General features: G+C 48.5%; 7 protein-coding genes across 7 annotated transcripts; 3 read left to right on the forward strand and 4 right to left on the reverse strand.

The window, feature by feature from the left end:
- Window positions 1-229: 229 nt before the first annotated feature.
- On the forward strand, window positions 230-3152 carry EDB82DRAFT_513889 (ADC synthase). Its single transcript, XM_025737904.2, has one exon. The coding sequence runs from the start codon at window positions 525-527 to the stop codon at window positions 3009-3011; it is 2487 nt and encodes an 828-aa protein (XP_025592718.1). The 5' UTR covers window positions 230-524; the 3' UTR covers window positions 3012-3152.
- EDB82DRAFT_513890 (vacuolar protein sorting 55) lies at window positions 3153-4153 on the reverse strand. Its single transcript, XM_025737905.2, has 2 exons — window positions 3692-4153; window positions 3153-3597 (listed from the first exon to the last, which is right to left on the reverse strand). The coding sequence occupies exons 1-2, from the start codon at window positions 3942-3944 to the stop codon at window positions 3464-3466; spliced, it is 387 nt and encodes a 128-aa protein (XP_025592719.1). The 5' UTR covers window positions 3945-4153; the 3' UTR covers window positions 3153-3463.
- Window positions 4154-4571: 418 nt separating this feature from the next.
- Window positions 4572-6166, forward strand: EDB82DRAFT_513894 (ribosomal L28e protein family-domain-containing protein). The gene is made up of 2 exons (XM_025737907.2): window positions 4572-4849; window positions 4997-6166. Exons 1-2 carry the CDS (start codon window positions 4782-4784, stop codon window positions 5877-5879), a joined length of 951 nt encoding a protein of 316 aa, XP_025592721.1. The 5' UTR covers window positions 4572-4781; the 3' UTR covers window positions 5880-6166.
- A 1-nt stretch (window position 6167) lies between these two features.
- Window positions 6168-7542, forward strand: EDB82DRAFT_579452 (Sec1-binding region of Mso1-domain-containing protein). Its single transcript, XM_025737908.2, has one exon. It carries the CDS (start codon window positions 6668-6670, stop codon window positions 7412-7414), a length of 747 nt encoding a protein of 248 aa, XP_025592722.1. The 5' UTR covers window positions 6168-6667; the 3' UTR covers window positions 7415-7542.
- On the reverse strand, window positions 7543-10594 carry EDB82DRAFT_513897 (rab-GTPase-TBC domain-containing protein). The gene is made up of 4 exons (XM_025737910.2): window positions 10251-10594; window positions 8799-10182; window positions 8151-8732; window positions 7543-8098 (listed from the first exon to the last, which is right to left on the reverse strand). Exons 1-4 carry the CDS (start codon window positions 10422-10424, stop codon window positions 7761-7763), a joined length of 2478 nt encoding a protein of 825 aa, XP_025592723.1. The 5' UTR covers window positions 10425-10594; the 3' UTR covers window positions 7543-7760.
- A 371-nt stretch (window positions 10595-10965) lies between these two features.
- Window positions 10966-13179, reverse strand: EDB82DRAFT_513899 (PAP2 superfamily-domain-containing protein). The gene is made up of 2 exons (XM_025737911.2): window positions 11794-13179; window positions 10966-11744 (listed from the first exon to the last, which is right to left on the reverse strand). Exons 1-2 carry the CDS (start codon window positions 12698-12700, stop codon window positions 11380-11382), a joined length of 1272 nt encoding a protein of 423 aa, XP_025592724.1. The 5' UTR covers window positions 12701-13179; the 3' UTR covers window positions 10966-11379.
- Window positions 13180-14897: 1718 nt separating this feature from the next.
- Window positions 14898-19191, reverse strand: EDB82DRAFT_312237 (uncharacterized protein). The gene is made up of 3 exons (XM_065607456.1): window positions 18966-19191; window positions 15912-18881; window positions 14898-15858 (listed from the first exon to the last, which is right to left on the reverse strand). Exons 1-3 carry the CDS (start codon window positions 19022-19024, stop codon window positions 15171-15173), a joined length of 3717 nt encoding a protein of 1238 aa, XP_065463326.1. The 5' UTR covers window positions 19025-19191; the 3' UTR covers window positions 14898-15170.
- Between the last annotated feature and the right edge of the window lie 758 nt (window positions 19192-19949).

Consider the following 19949-nt stretch of genomic DNA (forward strand, 5'->3'; position numbering starts at 1 on the left):
AAGAGTCGATCCGGCCTGGATTTTCAGAGAAATGAATAAAATATGCTCGAGAGGAGTATTGCAGGCAAGACAGACTAAGCTGGAAGGTCGCGATGGTGTTTTGGACCGTTATTAGCAGGGACCCTTGCATACCTCAGTGCCTGCATTGATAAGAAATTCAGTCATTTTCTTTCGCGATTACGAACACATTAATATGTATTTATTACAAGTTTAAATTCTTTTCTGGCATAAATGACCAAAGTCAAATCAACAGTAACAGCAAGTCGAACTTTAGTACTTTTGCCATCCGATCACCTGATGATCAACTAACTTAACGTCTGCAAGTGCTGTGGCTTCAACGGCGTCGATTCCGAGTCAGCTCCGGTTTGTGGCGGCAAAAGATTTCGAATTTATATCGAACGCCGAGAACGAAGTTTATTGGATTTTGTTATCTTCTATCCACAGCAACACCTTCACTGGAGTCTTTTTTTATCCTTTTTAAACTCACTTAAATAATTCTGATACATTGACTCTCTTCCTAAAATATGGCCACAGGCCCTGAACCGTCGGCCAAACAGCCTAAGCGGATTCTCTTCATTGACGCCTATGACTCGTTCACAAATAATATTGTCTCCCTTCTCCGAACACTTCTCGGCGCAGAGATATTTCTTATAAGGATTGATCTTTCGGTCATCGACAGACTGGATGAAAACGATACACCTGCAAGATGGGCAGAGCAAGAATTTCTCGATAATCTCTCACAATTCGACGCAGTAGTTTGCGGCCCTGGCCCCGGATCTCCGCTTAACCCAGAGGATGTCGGGGCTTTCAATCTGCTCTGGAATCTCCCTGAGCATCGTCAGGTGCCCGTTTTGGGTATATGTCTTGGTTTCCAGAGCCTTTTGGCTGCGCATGGCGGAGCTGTGAGGAGGTTGAAGAGGGGCATTCATGGTATGGTGAGAGAGATTGAGCACCAGGGAGAGGATATCTTTCGTGAAGTGCCACCTTTCAAGGCTACTCTATATCACAGCCTGTGTGTCGATATTGGTCAGTACAACGATGGGTGGCAGGAGAAGAATCGCTGGAACCCGACCTCCGAGTTTACACCTCTGGCCTGGGCGACAGAGTTCAGAGACGATGGTCGACGTGAGCAAATTCTTCAGGGTGTCCGACATCTCAGAAAACCGTTCTGGGGTCTTCAATATCATCCGGAATCCGTGTGCACCGAAAAGAACGCACATGGTGTAATCATCAACTGGTTTCAGGCTGCCATTCAATGGAACAAGAACCACGGACGACATGTACAGGGGCCGTTGCTGGAGATTCAGACTCTCTCACCACCAAACCATCTGGAGTCTGCGGCTGCACACAAGGAAAGACTGCCAGGGGACTGGTGGTCAACGTCATGTGGCGAAACGACGTCCTTGAGGGACTTTGCAAAAACAGCAGAGTATACACACAACACAATTCCTCTACCCCAAGGAGTTGGCGTACCAGAGATTGTCGAAACGCTGGGATTGGCCGAGGGAGAATCTGTCATTCTCGACTCATCGAGTTCAAAGAACGGAGATGCGTTGGCTCTAAACAGTATTGTCGCTCTAGAGGTCGAAGAGGCATTGCGGGTTGAGTACAATGTCTTAGATGACTTTGTGACAATCCGACTACCAGCAGCTGGCGATACCGATAGAATTGAGACCGTCAGTCTTGAAAATGGCACAGTCAAGGTTTGGGAAATCATTTCGGATTTTTGGGAGAGACGAAGCAATCCCTCTGGATTTGATCAGTCAACTTCCGCCTTTAAAGGTGGTTTCATGGGCTTCATCACTTATGAGATGGGTCTGCATGGCCTTGAGAAGAAGATGGTACCAGAAAATAGGGGTCATGCGAGACCTGACATCTTCTTGGCATGGATTACCAAGAGCATTGTTTTGGATCATCGAGCTGGTGTGGCACACATCCAAAACCTGAAACCTCAAGGATCAGACGACATGTGGCTCGAAAAGATGACGGAAAGAATTCAACGATGCTTCCCCCAAAGACCATCAAAAGCAAGCAACGGGCATAGCAACGGCAATTCTGTTCAGCACAAGCAAGTCAATATCACAACACCACAGCCCGACAGATATGAAGAGCAGGTTCGAGTGTGCCAGGACTTCATCGCAGCAGGAGAGTCGTATGAACTTTGCCTCACGTCACAAACAACTATGGAAAGGCCTCGTTCTCGCAACGATGAGAGAAGCCCTTGGCATATCTACCAGACACTCAGAAATCGACAGCCAGCCCCTTTCGGATCATTTATCCGGCTTGGTAGCGCTACAATGCTCAGCTGCTCCCCTGAGCGTTTCATGCGCCACGACAGTAACGGGCTTTGCTCCATGAGACCAATGAAGGGTACAGTTCGCAAGTCGGAAGCTGTTTCGACGCTGGCGCAGGCTGAGAAGATTCTGCATGTGCCCAAGGAAGTGGCCGAGAATCTCATGATCGTTGATCTCGTACGACACGATTTGCATGGCGTCTGTGGTGTTGGCCATGTTACAGTCCCTGATTTGATGAAGGTGGAAGAGTATGCCACCGTCTTCCAGATGATCACGGTCGTTAACGGTCAACTTCCTGGACGTAATGGCAATAAGCCCCGTGGCGCTCGCCGAAGTAGCTTTGATTCACACTGTCCATACACCGGTCTAGATGCTCTTGCTGCAGCCCTTCCTCCTGGAAGTATGACAGGAGCGCCAAAGAAGCGCAGTTGCGAGCTTCTACAGGTTATTGAGGGTCACCACGAGCGAAGTCTGTACTCTGGTGTCGTTGGATATATGGATGTCACTGGTGCAGGGGACTGGAGTGTTACAATTCGGACTATGTTCCGATGGGATGACGAAGAGGTCCCTGCTGAAAATGGCGAGACTGAGCCCAGGGAAGTTTGGAGGATCGGAGCTGGAGGTGCGGTAACTATTCTCAGTACCCCTGAGGGGGAAAGGGACGAGATGTTTACCAAACTTGCTGGTCCCATGGGCGTATTTAGAGACGCGGCTTAAGTGCTAGTTCTCAAGGGAAAATGCAAACTGGATTAGACGGTTGGGAAGGGTAGGCGTAGTATTTGATCTTGGACATGATACCTCAACGTACACATCGTCGGAGTTTTGGGTTGGATTTCAACAACATAGACAGGGAACGCAAACATTTACAAAGAGCAGAAATAATACGGTTTATATGGCTCCCACAAAGATATAGCACTGGCGACGGACTATGGCCATCTTATTGCCATGCCGGAAGTCAAAGAACCCCCTTTGCGATATCCGAGACCCCTGTTTAAACCCCGCTGAATGCCAATGTGACTCCTTTGTCTCCTGTGATCATACACGCGTTATACAGGTTTGATGCTAACAATTACCCTCCTCTTTCCCGCAAGGCTGCATGCCTCTTCGGTTGTTATTCCGAGATTTCGATTAATCCTGACTTAATTCGCTTGTGCCACGCGCGCGCATACTTAGAAATCCTGCTCCTCGTGGAAGAACATACCGAAGCTGACAATGGTTCCGTAAATCAGTAGACCACCGATTATGGACATAACCATGGCTTGGACTTCGATGAGGCCGGAGTGTGCGAGGACGACAGGTAGAGCTGCGTAAGGGTTAGCCACGTAAACAATCTCAGGTGGGCGTTCGATCAGGACCCGTGTCGAAACACCAGTTCGGCCAGGAGTAACAAGACTTACCGATTCCCATAACAACAAAGAATCCTGTAAAGAAACGTCCAAGATCTAGAACTGCAGCACCGGAGCTCTCGACGAAATCATCGGGGTTGGCGCAGTGTCCGCAGATCCAGTTGGGAATGGGCGCAATGACATATGTGGCGACAACAAGCAGAGGATAGTAGACCTTCCACAGCGCACAAGACAGGATAACGAGGAGAAATCCGACGGCGAGCACGAAGGAGAGTGCGATGATGGTTTTGAGACCGGCAGACATCTTGGGCGATGGTGTTTATGTTTGACTGGTATGCAACGATATCGACGAACGAGGCTCCCCGTGGGGAGAGGAGTAAGAGATCTTATCGGTCGAAACGGGGAGATCGAGACGGGGGGCGACAAAACGACTGAGTTCGTAGAATCTGACAAACGAGAATTTGTTGATGGTGCGTTACGCGGCTAAGCAGGCCAAGTTCCAAAGGCGATGCTATCGCAGCTGTCATGGTACGTACTACAGGTGACGCAGAGCCGCGGCGCAACCGGTCCGGAGAAACCAGCGTCCGGGACACCAGCCACGCTCTGTGTCATGTTAGTGATTAGCCAATTGGAGGAGAAAGAAACCAGAGGCATACTGTAACTTATGGAAAACCCATATATCACCATAGACCTGTAGGGGCCTTTAACTGTCTGGAAGTCGAAGAACCTTGCTCTGGGTTTCGTGGAAGTATTGACTAGAGTCATGATACTCATGATGGGTGTTGCGCTGCCGAGCGTTTTGGTTGAGAATATTGGATAGATGATTGGCCCACTGTTGATGTGGCGTAGTGAGCGCCAACGCTGGAGCAGCCAGAGATAAGATAGCGGGACGAAATTCTAGTAAACTAGCCTGAAATTTTTCTACTCGCCATCCTTCGCTGCGTCAAATCGCAAACTTCTACCAACTTCAAAACCTCAGTCATTCTTGGTTTTGAACGGGGCCTGAGTCTCTGGGGTCTTTCGGATCTTTATTCGGAGTTTTCTTTCCTTTGCGCACTTCCTAGCGCTAGAATTTCGATCAACACCAACCAACTCCTCTGTGTCGTATCGCGAACTATCGCCAACTTCAACATTTCTCACAATGGCGTCCGACGAGATCGTTTGGAACATTATCAACGGAAATGGTGGATTCTGCTCTTACAGACTTAAGTAAGTCTCTCTTCTCCACGCCCTTCTCCCTCCCTAGGGCTTGAGGCTCAACAAGACACAACATGGACAACATGATGCCCTCGGTCTTCCAACCTCAACAAGATCACTTGAGTTACAAGAAAAAGAGCATGCTAACCTCCACAACAGAACCCCACATGTGAAAGCACAAAATGCGTTCTGTCGTAACGAATACAACCACAGTGGTTTGTGTAACCGCCAGTCGTGTCCTCTCGCCAACTCCCGCTATGCCACGATAAGAGAAGAGGGCGGAAAACTGTACGCTTGTATTAAAACGATTGAGAGACAGCATTTACCAAATAAATTATGGGAAAAGCGCTTGTTGTCTCGTTCTTATAACGAAGCTCTCAAGCAACTGGATGAGTTGTTGATCTACTGGCCCAAGTACATGATCCACAGGTGCAAGCAACGTCTCACACGCCTGACACAAGTCCAAATCCGCATGCGTCGCATTGCCGCCGAGGATGAAAGATTAGGCGAAAAGCTTGTGCCGAAGATGGCACCCAAGATCAAGCATCGTGAGCGGGCTCGTGAACGCAAGGCCGAGGCAGCTGCCAAACTCGAACGCACCATTGAGCGTGAGCTCGTCGAACGCCTACGACAGGGTGCTTACGGTGACCAACCTCTCAACGTCAGCGAGCACATCTGGAAGAAGGTCCTTAACGCCATGGAGCGTGACGGCGCGGGCGAACGTGACACGGATATGGACAAGGGCCTCGATGAGAACGGCGAGGAGATTGAGTCGAGTGATGACGAGGAGGAAGATAACCTCGAGAAGGAGGTTGAGTACGTTTCCGACATTGGCGAGAGCGATGACGAGCTTGGCGACCTTGAGGAGTGGCTCGGCAGCGACGACGACGAGGAGGTCGAGGAGGAGGAGGACAGCGAAGAGTCCGAGAGCGAGAAGTCTGGCAACAAGCGAAAGCGCGGACGGGCTATCAAGATGAAGAACAAGAAGCCCAGACAGGAGGAGAAGGAGAAGCTGATGCTGACCAACGATCTGTCATGGTAATTGCTCTTCTACAACAAAGTAAAGCCTCGGCGTTTGCGGAGTTTGCGTTTCCTAAGCAAGATGAAAACGGGGAGAAGGAAAGAAAAAAGCATCATGATGGTCTCTACGTTGCACTTATATGGGACACATGGCGGTACAATACTTCATTTCTGCTGAGCTGGTTTGCTTGGTAGTTTATAGACACCAAATAGACTGCCATTTAATTATCTCATTGACTTAATTGTGGTTTCGCTCTTTACAGCTTAAACATATCACTGCCAAACGAATGTAAAGTCTCAAAACAAAAGTCTTACACAGGACTTCCTTGATCCACCGCCGAGTATTATGTTCGTTTACCTTTGAAATGCCCCGCCCAAGCGCAGCGCATGATTAGCTCAGACAGCTGTGAAACTCCCTCAGCCCACTTGCATTGCATTATCCAAGAATCCCTGCGTCACTTTCACTTCCAACTCAACTCTCCCCTCTTTAAACTTGCCAGCCTTGACCTTTTTTCTCGACCCTTGCAACAACCCTCTAGTCCTCCTCTTATAGCCAACCCATAGTTAGCAGCTGGCTGCGTATCCATTCCGATTGCGAAAGCCTTATACCAACTGCGCTCATCGTCGCATGCTTCAGCTGCGACTTAATCTTACGCTTAGGACATCGATACCGCTCCTTAAACCGACTGCGAACGAATCCACACACAACGCGACACGCTCAACTTATAGCTTTTAAGCACTTTATCGATGCGAAAACACTCGGTTGTATTGTCTACGGAATCATTACCATAAGATAAAACATATTACATCATGGCATCTTGGTACTCCAACCTCGTCCAAAAGACGTCTTCTCAAATCTCTTCTCTCCGCCAGAACCTCTTATCAGGCGAACAAGACGGTGATACCGAAGATGACACACATGTCTGCCGCGTCCTCCGTGGCTATTACACCGAAAAAGGCCGCCCCTTTCCCTCTTGGCTGCCACCAGATCCCAAGGCTCCAGCTCAGCAACCCGTTCAGCCCGTGATGACGCCCCAGGGTCAGCGTTTGGGTGCCCAAGGACAGCAGCAGCATGCAGGCCTAAGCAGTCTGTGGGACAACGGCCCTCAGCAACAACAGCAACAAGCACCTCAGAGTCTTCGTGCCGGAGGTGGGCGAACACCCGCGTCGCTACAACCAGGGGGCGGCGATGTATCTCGACGACCATTACCGAGTCAGCAGCGTGGAGGAAGCTATCAGAATACAGGCGGTCAATTCGGTAGGCCCGAAACAGCCAGTGTCCCGCCTGGAGGTGCTGCTACTGGAGGAGGATCTGCACAGGATAGGCTACGACAAAGGCTCTGGGGTGGTGGATCCCGTACGACGAGTCCACAAGCTGGAAGTCAAGGGCCATTCCAACCTCCAGCTGGCAACAATGGAGGAGGTGGTGGAGGCGGTTATGAGGACCGGTTTGGACCAGGCGGAATGTATGACCAGGCAAGCAGTGGCGGCGGCGGCGGTGGTGGTAACGCTGGTCTGAGGAGAGGATTGCCTAGTGGACCGCGAGGCTACAGGTAAAGGGGGCCTGCTTTTAAGAAGACGACATATGCGTACAAGGCTCGGAGAGCGGAGATCCGCCTGTTGGATGACTGGCATTCGCTTTTCTTGAAAGGATAGAAAGGCGTTTTACGAGATAATAATGGAGTTTTACTTTCTCAGTAATTATATTTGAACCAATAAAATGTAGAAATATATGATAGTATACCCTTGGTAATAAAGCCACGCAAAGATAAGTGAAAGGTGCTTACTTCCCATAATACCACTAACTCCCTGCATGAATTAATTAACACCACAGCAAAACAACCCATTGAACCGTAAAAGTACACCACTAACCAACGAAAGATGTACATCTCAGCCCTGAAGCTTACTGGTTCGGCATGCCGTCACCGTTTTGAGCCACAGCCGTCCTAGGAAGCACTTCTACCTCCTTACTCAACAGCTTGCGCAACTCAGGGGTGATGGTCTTTGGCTGTGGAGGTGCCGCAGGCTCGTTAGCCTTGCCCTTGGCGGATGCCTTGCCATCCTTTGAGGGCCCTGACCCTGTTGATTCCGAAGATCCAGAAGAGTTCTTAGGATTGAAACGGGGAGCAGGGAAGTTTTGCTTCTTGTCGACTGCATCGACGAGCCTTTGGAATCTCTTGAAGAGACTTTCTGCCCTGATGAGAGTTGCTTCGAGATCGATTGTGGTGGACAGCTCGTTAACTAGACATTATCAGTGTACGCCCAATCCGCTCAGCGATGTGTTAATACTCACTATACTTGAGCACCTCGTCAAAGTGCTGCAGGTGCTCCATGATGACATCGCGATGTCTCTCTAGAATTGCCAAAGCGATGAAGAGGTGGAAGTTGGCACTCATGTAGTCTGTCCACAACCCTTCCCATAATCGCAAGATATCTAGCCATTCAAACTCACGTTTGTACCAAACCAAAATCATTCTGAAGAAGAAGAAGAAGTTGGTGCTGTCGGCCTTTTGAAGGTGGTTCCAGAGTACAGGATCCATGAACTGGACGAGTTGATCAAGCGTCAGGAGCTGGTTGCGCATACCAGATTGATCACGTAGGAAGTTGCGTTCCATGCGCTCCATGAACTTCTGGAAGCCCCAAAAGGCCACAGCATCATCCTGAATTACAGCGTAGATGGGTGCCAGCAGATCCGACATTCCCTGAACGTAACCAAGATCCTTGTTGTACTCGTTGTAGGTCAGGAGCATCTCCTTCATTTGCTCCAGATGGACGTTGGTGCCTACTTCAGCAAAAGGCGAACTTGGGTCAGGATGGGGTGTATCCTCGCCCATGAAGATGGGCACATGACGATCTGTTCTGTGAACGTCCTTTTCTGTAGAAATCGTAAGGTCAGTAAAGTACCTGGTGGAGAAAGATCGATAGATAGTGAGCAACTTACCGATTCGTGACTTTTGCTCGCGCCACCACTCTCCTGTCTCACCCTCACCTCCATCGCCATCAAGTCTCTCCCACCATGACAGCTTGAGCTTATAATACTGATCACGCAGGGAGGCTATTTGCGCCTTTCGATCATCGGCGGTACTATACCACTCATAAACACCAAGAAGGAAGAGCCAGGCTTCTTTTCGGACTCCATCGTCAGGATCTAGGCCTCCGTGGAAAACTCGCTCCTTTACTTCCTCGATTGTGACTGATAACCGACCGGTTGTGGAGTCGAAAAAGGTGTTCCATTCCTTCATCGTCACAACCTTCCGGCGCTCTTCGAGTGACAAGTTACTGGCACCTTCCAGGAGCTCAAACTCGCCAACGTCGGTGTCCTCGAGCTCCATCACGTCATTTGCGGACCATATCCGCTGTCTCCGATCGCGATCACTTTGTTCCTGGATACCCATGGCCCATCGAGCTAGGTAGATTCTGGCGCTGTCGAACTCATCCTGGAGAGTCTGGACTTCTGGGTTCCTCAGTAGTCGTCTCACTTGTGGTGGCAAATTGGGGTTCTCGACAATATCTTGAGCCGCTCTTCGCGTGAATGTAGTAACTTTGCTGAACTTTTCCATGAGGTTCCAGCCAGTCTCCTTGATCAGCTTGACAAAAGGGTCCATCTCGGCATCTCTGTTTGAAGGTCCCCCAGCACCGCGCTGCTGGGCTCCTGCTGAACTGTCGTGGTTGCCGATTTGCGACGGGTTGGAGGTGGGTTTGTGGCCAAAGGATTCACTATCCTCCTTTGATGGCTCGATCAAGTATATGTTGGGCTCGGCACCAGATCGTTCAATCTTAACATAACGGCGCAGCCACTTCACAACTTCATCACCACCCCAGAACATCTGTCCCGATTCTCCGAAAGGATCAAACGTGTCGCGAGCAATCTTCTTCTTTTGGAGCATCGTGCTTTGACATTCATTGTCGTGGAAGAATAGAGCGGGGAAGCTGTCACCGGCACGTGAGTTGATGATGACGGATCCATACCACCAACCAAGACTGGGAGGGCGAACAAGAAGCGAGTAGACAGCATTCACAGGAATTGCAAAGGCATATCCTCCAACAGATCCGACATGGCTAGTAACGGTCGGTGGTGGAGGTACCAAGTAAGACTGTTTCGGGGGCGAATCGCCATCGCAAAGGTCGACCTTGACGTAGATGCTAGCAGAGTCGCCGAGCGAAGACTCGGGGATCCAAGCGAGAAGTAGGTCCGAGGAAGCAATATTTTGCGAATCATGGGAAGCAGATGAAGAAGGACGCTCTTCTTGGTGGCCTCTTTGCTGCAGAAGTGCGACATATCCTGGGATGTTATCCTTTGAGGACGGTGTTGGGTGGACATAAACCTGCGATTGTCAACTGCTGTTGTTCCAAATGCGACGTTTGGTGTACTGTGAACTTGGGGAATAGTTACCTTGCTCTTTGAAAAGAGAAGTTTTACGCCTCTTCCTGTCTCTTCATTTCTGATAGTGTTGTATTCGCCCTCCTCATCGTCGCTCAGCGCATAGAAGCTGTTTGATGGTGATGCAGATCGTCGCGAAGGCTGCTGTGGCGGGGCATCAGCTGCCTTAGTGTCCTGCTGCGACATGATGAGAAGTTGAGCTCTTGGCTCCGAGTTGTTAGATGAGAAATCTGGTATGATTCACTTGGTTTTTGTGATACAGTCAACGTTTGTATAAGGGAGAAAGAGTATTTGAATGGTCACGTTGGAAAAGAGTGCATGTTCTCAACGTCGAGGTGGCATGTGAGTAAATGCAAGCAAGCACGAAGGCAGGTGCTGTCTCTTGCCCAAACGGATCACAGATGACGACGTGCCCCGCCACAAACAGCTCCCCACTTTAGGCGTGTTAATGGAGGTACTTTAGCTCGTGGCTGAGTTGGTCTGCAGGCAGAGTGTTTCTCCATTCGACACAAGTACCCTTGCTCTGCTAGGCTTAACAGAACAATTAGGCAAAGAAATAATATCACCAACGAGCGTCGTCACGGGCATACGGAATGGGTTTGAGTGGCTTCACACTACGTCCTGCAAATACGTAAATGTCTACGTATGGAGTGTTGACTGTTAGACAATTGAAGACTTGATTCTGTAGGACGATAGATAATCCAGATCATTATCAGTTGTAGTTCATGCTGTTCATTTGCTTCCTGACCTCAACTTAGACCAAGATTGCTACCCTGGACAAAGTGCATCTATATCAATTAGCTCTAATAATTGAAGAAGCAAATAACGATTCATCATAAATTATGTCTATCTTAAGGACCAAGATAGTACCCTTCTAGGCTTATTAACTCCAATAAATCTGCTACCAAACTATCCAACTAATTGCAAGGTATGGTATACGCTGTCGGCTTAAATTTATTCTCCACCCTAACACTGGCATTCATCCAACTTCTCTCTAACCATTTTCAACGTCGACTACCACAGTCATAAAACTGCCGGCACATGCTTTCTCAACGGCTAAACCCAGTGAACCCAGTAAACCTATAATATGAAAAATTATATGCAAAAGTCATGAACTCGTTTTGTTTGTCCACTTGCACTTTTAAACATCCTCAGACATGAAAGCACTCTGGAATTCAGGCTCAACGGCTGTCTCAGGATCAGTCCAGTTCACTGGCTTGTGCAGGCGTAGCAAAGCCAGAAAATAGTCCTCAATAATGCAAAAGTTGAGCAGGAAATCATTGCAGTTCCAAGCAATAGCGCAAACCATAGCACCTGCTACGGCGTCGAGGATGAAGTGGTTTGCCGTTGCAACAATGGCAGTCAGAATCAGAGCTGGATATGACATGCCCACGGCCACGATGACGATTCGCTTCCATGAGGAGGGTCGTAGACCAGTGATTGGAATAGTCGCGACGGTGAGACCGACAAGGAGAGAGTAGCCGAAGTGCAGTGAAGGCATAGCAGCTGTAACTCAAGTTAGCAATGTGTTGGACAATACACGACTTCAACTTACCATATTGATTACAGAACTTGTTAGTAGTCCAGACGCTGCTCTCACCAGTACCACTGTGGACAGTGTCAATAAAACCGAAGCTCTGTGATTCCTCAGCATCTGGACCCTTGTACTCAGGATTACTCAGAAGCCGAGGCGGCATGCAAGGCCAACTTGTGAAGACGACAAACGCAATCAGATTGCACATGGCCATGGTTCGTCGACGAGCTTCATACAAAGCAGGACCAGCAGTCACATTATCGGAGCCGACGCGACCAGCAGCAAAGCGACGGTGGCGAGTGGTTGTGAAGTAGTACAGCACCACGAGGAACATGATAGTACCAGGAATATGGATGAAAGAGTAAATGCGGTTGATCCAGTGAAGAATCGTTGGTCGTGCAAGGAACCATTTTTGAAAATCGACCTCCCAGAAGATATGAAGGCGCTGTTCGAGATGAACGATTTGAAGAGCATGTCGACGAGCTACATCAACGGTGCCCTCATCGAGAGTCAAGGCAGTGATGGCGCGGCCAACCTGGTATACAAAGTAGATGAGGAACCAGTACCAACACTCGACCAAAAAGGGGAGCTTCTTCAAAAGTCGACTTAGGAGACGATTCTCAAAGACTTGTGTGTTTGGCGTAGAAACAATGCGCTTGTAGCCTAACACTTGCAACTTGCGACGACGCAGACTCGGCTGGGTATTCTTCTGGGAGTCAAGATTCGGCGAACGCGAACCACTCCATCCACTCATCAAACTCTCGGTCGAGTCTCGTTTCGGTAGGTCATCGGAACGCTTATAGCTCTTGAGGCTGGCGAAGCCTGACTTGTTGGTCCAGAAGTTGTAGTCCTTACTGCGGTTGAAGTAGGCGCCTCCAAAGAGGAGGGTCACCACGACGAGAGGTTCAAGAAATGAACCGACTCCCATGATGGAGAGGGTTAGCGGCGGCGGGCGGTTAAATTAAGCTTCTCTCTGGCGTTATATGAGTTCAAGTGTCTGGCCACCTTGGTGTTGGTGAGGTCTGTCTCGTAAATACAAGGTACAAAACGGTAGATGCCGGACCAGACCAAAGAGTATGCCAAGCTTGAGAAGAGCAAATGAAAATAAATACACAAAAAGGGTATCAGGTGAGTCACTGTAATACCTTTAGACCATAGGAAGAAGAGCACATAGGAGAAGTCATCTGTAGGAGGGACAGAGTCAGGTTTTGTCTGATGGATAAGAGAGGAAGAACCAACGGAACTCTCGGGCATAAGTCCATGGTGATATTCACAGCTCATAGTTGCATAGGTAGCCAAGAAATATGGCCTCACAGCATGATTCAACATGCAATTGGTAGGTCTCTTTTTTCTTTTCCCTTCTGCAAGTACCCGGAGGTAGGTCATGGCTACCGATTTCTTGAGGGCACACGACATGTGCCTTGTCTAAGTCGTCTCGGGAACACTAAACCAAGCCAAGCCAGCCCCAAACAGGGAAGACCCATGAGACCCAAGCTCTCCTTCTTGCCGGATGCCGGCTTGTAAAGGCTGATGAGCCAATTGCAAGGCCTGAAGTGCACCTGAAAGAGTAGAGCCTGAGCCGAGCTAGGCAGGGATGTTTGTGGTAATGGATCGCCCGCTACCAACTTTACCGCACATATACTGGCTGGCATGCGATGCAACAGGTGAATGGACCAGTCATAGACAAAGACTTAAATAAGATGGATAAAATAATGTAGCCATAAGAAGACCTGTCTCAGTCTGAGTTGTCAAGTTTGTGAGCTTATCTCATCTTGATGTGCAGATTGCATCGTACTCGTACCACGTTGTTATCAAAGGATATTTCATTGACCAGCAGTATTCTCCCACAGTCTCTGTCTCTGTCTTTGCTCAAGCAGGGGTAATCTAGATAGTTCCAGGTTGACATGATTATGGTGTTGTTTGTCCGTGCCCATCAACCACCATCATTCGACAATAGTCACTGGTACAAAACTCCCTTCTTCATTTACCCCTGGCTGTATCTCCTATTCCGCGAATGCCGTTGTTTATTCCTAGGATTAAAGAATAGAATCATCTCATCAACAGAAGAACGGGTAAGATGACAAACCAGCTACGTACGTCAGAAATGTCCAGCCTCCGACTCTTAAAAGTAACCTCCGGGTGTCCCGGACCCAATGCCACGGCGACTTCTGAATCTAGTAGCGTATCAATTCACCGATCTAATTGAATTTGATTCTGCCTAGGCTATGCAAAGCTCTTGAATCATGAATTTCCACTCCTGACTCCAGTTTGCCAAGTTCCATACATAGTAACATGACCGGCCTTGTCACCTTGGTATTATGTTTTACATTTGACTTGGCAGCTTGGTATTGATATTTTTAATTAGATTTCTCTGGGTTTGCTTAAGCTCTAATACATTCGTAATTGATATGCTTGTTCATGGGTAGCTATTGACTAGGCTACATATTATATCTTTGTTTCCTATATGTCCGTCTATGTTCATGTGCAGACAACATCGCTGTCTACACTCAAAATCATTCCGAATTATTAAGCGTGCAGATATACGTCATGGTTTGAAGATATTTATCAATCTGCCACGAGGAATGACATTCACGCTAATTTAGCTAACTTCGAAATAAATCAGTAGGGCAGATAACTCAGTATTGCCGATTTCCGACGTGAGTGGTTGGAGATGGATTTCGAGTAGAGTATTCCATCATACAATCGAGACAACTCGTTCTCATTATGTCTCAGTATCCATTTATCATAAAGAAGACATACTTCAGCGTCCACCAACTTCAATAACTTCATCAGAGACGCGGGTACATACTCCTGTTTTAGGTATGCCACGATAGTTAAACACGTTACGGCCATAACGCAAAGCAAGCCCGAGATGTTCTTACACCCACCGATCCTAGCTATTGATGCAGTGGAACCATCAACTCTGACTAGCGTCAAGCCCTTGTGACCTTTCGGCAGTCAGAGGTTGACAATAAAACAATGAACACATGCAATGCTCTCGGTCAACCCTAAAACCCCGAGGCCCATTTTCCCAGTACAATGAACTCCCGAGACATCCGGGCCAATTCAACAGCTTTCCTCATAGCTTAATGTTAAACTTATGCATATAGGCAAGCCTCAGGTTAGTCATGATCCGAGGAATGTTATCGGTCATGCTATAATCTGATACACACGCCTAATACCGAGCTGTAAACAATCATTTTTGGAAGTAGAATCATATATTAGTTTCGATAAAACCCGATTGAAAACAATACTACAATGGTTATTGTAGTCTTTCTGCCCAATGTATGTGCCCGCAACACCCACCATGACTATGAACAACCCGTCAGCCCATCTATGTGTGTCGTGTTCTCATTAAGTTGTCTATTTCTTTGCACTCTCCTCCCTCTCCTTCGCATTCATACCAAGTCTCGGTCTCTCAGTATAGTGCTCAACTCCTTAAGTTTAACAGGCTTGGATAGGAAAACGTCCACGCCGCTCGCATATGCATCCTGTTGGGCGCTTGCCGAAGCCAGTCCGGTCAAGGCAAGTATGACTACTGGCTCTCGCTCATTGCTGTGTTCAAAGGCTCGAATCTGTTTTGTAGCTTCTATCCCATCCATTCGTGGCATGCTGATATCCATCAGAATACAGCTAAATAGGTCGGGATTTTCTTGAAAGCGTTCTACGGCCTCAAGTCCGTCTGCTGCTGTAGCATATTTGCTTTTCAGCTTCTTCATGTAAGCGCACAATATCGAAAGATTTATGGGATTGTCATCAACGAGTAGGAAGCTTTTAATTTCATTTTCCGAGGCTGGTTCCTGCATCGTCTCAGGAGGTGCTTGTGCTGGCGAGGCTCGTGTTGGCGGCTTGGGGCGTTTCGCAGACTTCGTTTCTGAATCTGACGGCGTGGGTTCATCGTTTGATATATCGGCTACAGCATCCCCTCCACCCAAGTGTCTTCTCGGTCGTCTTTCCGATTTGTCAGGAGAATCACGCAAGAGACCCCTCTCTGCTCTCGTTGGTGTCATTGGTGATAGAGCTTGCAAGTCTCCCCATCGACGAAATGCTATATGAAGGATTCTAGCGAGCTTGTGAGGTCCAATGCTGCGGCGGTAAGTTAGCGAGGTGAGAACTTAATAATATCGGGTGGTACTCACGGCTGGGAAACAAACTCATACACTCGTTGTTCCTCGGATGTATCTCGCTGTGAAGACCGTTTGTGTGCTGTAATGGCAGTAGCGCATATAACAACTACAGGGGACCTGGCAAGTTCTGGGCTCGTGAGAACTGGATCGTCAGTTGCAATCTCGTTGCACAGCACGATATCTGGTGCCACGTGCTGGCTCGAAGACTCGTGAATAACGTCCATTTCCAACCACCGATGGCACATGGTCCGCATGGCAGACATGGGAATACCGCTTGCTGTTTGTGACTTGATCTCCTCCTCTGATGGAAAGCCAATTAGCCGCACGCGTAGCCCTTTCAGCCGCTTAGCCTCTTCATCGGCCTCGTTCTTCTCTTGCCCCTGCAAAAAGTTCGGATTGTTCGATCGAGTTAGAGGCAAAGTTATTGTTGCAGTAGTTCCAACGTTGACTGCACTCTCAATCGAGATCTTGCCGCCCATGGACGCTACGATCTTTTTGACCAGACTTAATCCCAATCCAGTGCCATGTGAAAGATGGTTTTCCTGAGAAAATGGCTTGAAAAGATCGTTTTGGAGAAAATCTGGAGAAATACCTTGGCCAGTATCTATAACTGAGATTCGGACTACTCGTCTGTTACTGTCCGGGTCGGTGGGAGATAGCGGCTTCTGAGAAAGTGATACTGTGATTGTGCCGCGCTGCGTATACTTCAGCGCATTTCCAAAGAGGTTCATCACTACACGCCGGAGTGCACCGGCTGCAACAAGGAAGCGATAAGGCACATAAGGGTCGATGTCGAGGAAGATAGCCACCTGATTTTTGTGTCCAAGTGGAACTTCGTGCTTGATGGTGCCATCTGCCCGACCACCCGTCAAGTCGTCCGAATTGGGGGGTTGCAATTCTTCGGCGTCCAACTGTCCGCTTCGGCTGCTGTTTTGCCAGACTTTATGGGCTTCGTTACGTCCAAAAACATGGCCAGCAAAAACACTGTCCATTACCTCCTCGACCAAAGCGTCTAATCTTACTTCAGAGGCGAAGGTACTGGCTGCGATAGTTGCGACAGGCTCAGGGGCGATGGATGACTTACGGGCCCGGCGCTCTCTCTTTTGGTTGACTGCGACTTGATTGACCTTCGAAAAGTATAAGAGATGGTCGATAGTCTCGGTGAGCGTCCGACCGCATGTTTCCAGGGTACGCAATAGGTTCCCCTGAAAGACATCCAGCTGGGTATCAGCAAGCAACTCAGCTGAAAGCATGACTCCATGGAGAGGAGTTCGTAGTTCGTGAGATAACGAACCAAGCACGTCGGACTGCGCCTTGTTGACTAACAGGGCTTCAAGTCTCTGAGCTTCCGACATGGCAAGCATGCCGAAGCCTCTTAAGTAACTCAATTCGCCCTCGATAGTGAAAGACCTCGTAGGCGTCATAGTGTAGGCAAAGCCTCCTGCCAGCCATCGATCCCGTTTGGGATCCCAAACAGGTACGAAGGCTACACTTCTAGCTCCAGGAAATACCTTTGATAACGACTGTCCTTCCGAGGCTCGTGACCAAGGACGATGCTCTTTGCTGGAAACAGATATTGCCGAGCTTTCACCAAGCTCATCTTGTTTGGATACAGATGACCAGATATCTTCCTCTGATGTTCCACTAGACAGAAGTCCACCATCTTCATCAAAGTTAAAGATTTTGCCGTTCGAATATCTTCTCAATAGAGCCGCAAGCAGTTTCATTGGCAAGCCGGCATGAAGCTTGGACGCAGGGTCTGAATTAATGCTAGACGAGGTGGAAGTGGCAAAACCAAGAATGCCACAGCACCTCCTTTCTTCTTCTTTGTCGGATATTTGGGATGTAGCCTCGTCACTACTAGATGAAGACTCGGGGGTCGAATGGCTGCCATCATGAACCACTCCGTCGAACGCTGACGCCTCGAGATTGGCATCTAGAAACAGAACACCCTCAATTTCGATCCCCTCGCGTATGAGGTTTGCTGCACGAGAGAATATCTTGGCAGTTGCTTTCTCTTTCAGGTTGGTCTCAGGCTCCTGGGCAGATGGGCCTCCCGACGAAACACTGGTCATGTTCGCTTGACCAGCATTCCCAGATCTCACAGCAGTCGTTTCGCTTCCAGTATTGGCTTGCATCGGCACATGCACTGGCAGCTCCTTCTGGAAACTAATACCGCGGAATCTTTGTAGTGCTTGTTGCTCGTGATTCAAAGCACCTTCCCTGGTCACGTCGTCGTGAAATGCCGGAGAACTATCGCGAGCTCTCCAACCGGCCATTGTCGACTCCTTCTCCACAAAAGAACCTATCCCCCTCGTCATCCTCACACTTCTTCTGTAAGCGTCGCCCACACTTTTTGACTGGAGATAATTCATAATATTCAAAGATACCTCTCGCAGAGCTTGGGTGTCGCTACTATTCCAGGTTCCAGCTTCCCTTAGCTGAGGATCGACCACGCAATAAACACCAATGTCGACGCCAGCGGGTGATCTTATAGGAACCGCAGCATAGAAACGAGCAGGACAGCCTGACAATGGATGCGGTAGTTTGGATAGCCGGACGTCAGCCTCAAGGTCGGGTATCAAAGTAAGGGGCAGTTCCGTTCGAGAGGCAGAAGGATCGTTTTTCTGCGCCATAAGAGCCCGATCACAGACCGAAAGTTGGCGTGGAAATGTTCCAGGATACAACCAAAATTCACCATGGTCGTTTGTCGACCGAATCGGCCCTGGAGCAAGTGATGATTTCCGCGATGTCTCTGCGACGATGTATTGATGATTGCGATCGAATAAAGAAATCAAAGCTCGATCGGTGCCTGTCTTCCAGATTCCTAACTGGGCAAGAGATGCGAGGACAGTATCTCTTGAGGTTTTTTGTTGTCTGGTGGCTTCGTCGAATGCATTGTCTGTGGGAGTATTCGCATCTGGAGGGGATGCACCTTCACTGGGCGACTCTATGATGTCGTTGAGAATTGACGCTCCATACCTAACAACCTGTGAGTGATTGCGCAAAACTTGGGCTGCCCGCTACATGCGAGAATGGAAAGTGTGAATAAAGGGAAATACAAACTTGAAAGATTCCCGTTCACGAGTTGATTCCGAAACCAGCTTGGGTGGGCATGAAGACATTTTGAGGGCTGTTTATCAACTCTGGCCCAAGTTGAGTCCAAGCCGAGATATTCTTGTGTAAATATATAAAGCAACGAACAAGGAAAGGCTCAAGTGCTCTGAAAGAAATGCGCGCTCTGATGAACCACTATGTTCTCGACCTCAAAGTAGCGATCGACAGGGACTGGTTTAATGTATAGTCGCGTACACCACAAGCAAACCCGAAGCTAATATACTTGAAAGTACTTCTCGGAAGCGGCCGCAGACAAGGCAATTGTTCATATGATTTCGCGGGTAAAATATTCTAAAGCTTGCGTGGTAGCACACAAATTCTACACGATCAGTAAGACTCATTAGTCCCTGAATCGAATTGCCAAGTCAATTTTTAAACAACTTACCGCTAACAAATACCACTGTCGCAAATGGCCGGCCATACTCCGGTTGTCGGCAAATCTTCCAAGTCTCGAACGTTCGAAAGTTCAGGTCCTAGACATTTGCAAAGTCTCGATTCGATTGATAGATTGATGGTGGCGATAGAGGGGGAACGGGAACAATTGTGGTTGTTTGTTGGTAAACATGGAAGTAACCATCGCGGGGCCGAGACATGGAAAGCATCAACCCGCAAAGTGTTTGGTTCTTGGCTCTCGAGATCGCCTTACATAATTACGTAGGTACCTAGCAATCCTTCCCTTCTCCAGACCCCTACATTGCAAGAATGGATATCTAGATTTGCAGTAGTACCCTTAGAAAGAACGACTCCTGTATGACTGAATCTTAACGGCATTACTTGTACACACTAATTGCCTTGCATGAAGCAAACTCTGACTTATTTAAAATATTTAAGCAAATCATGTGTAAACGATCAGAAGACGAATATCTGGTCTCCAATGAAACGAAGCCTCTGCTGGCGTCTCGGTGAAGCCAATACCTCTTGGATCTCGTCTTT

Source organism: Fusarium venenatum (genome assembly GCF_020744135.1).
Source record: "Fusarium venenatum strain MPI-CAGE-CH-0201 chromosome Unknown EDB82scaffold_4, whole genome shotgun sequence".
NCBI classification, from domain to species: Eukaryota; Fungi; Ascomycota; class Sordariomycetes; order Hypocreales; family Nectriaceae; genus Fusarium; species Fusarium venenatum.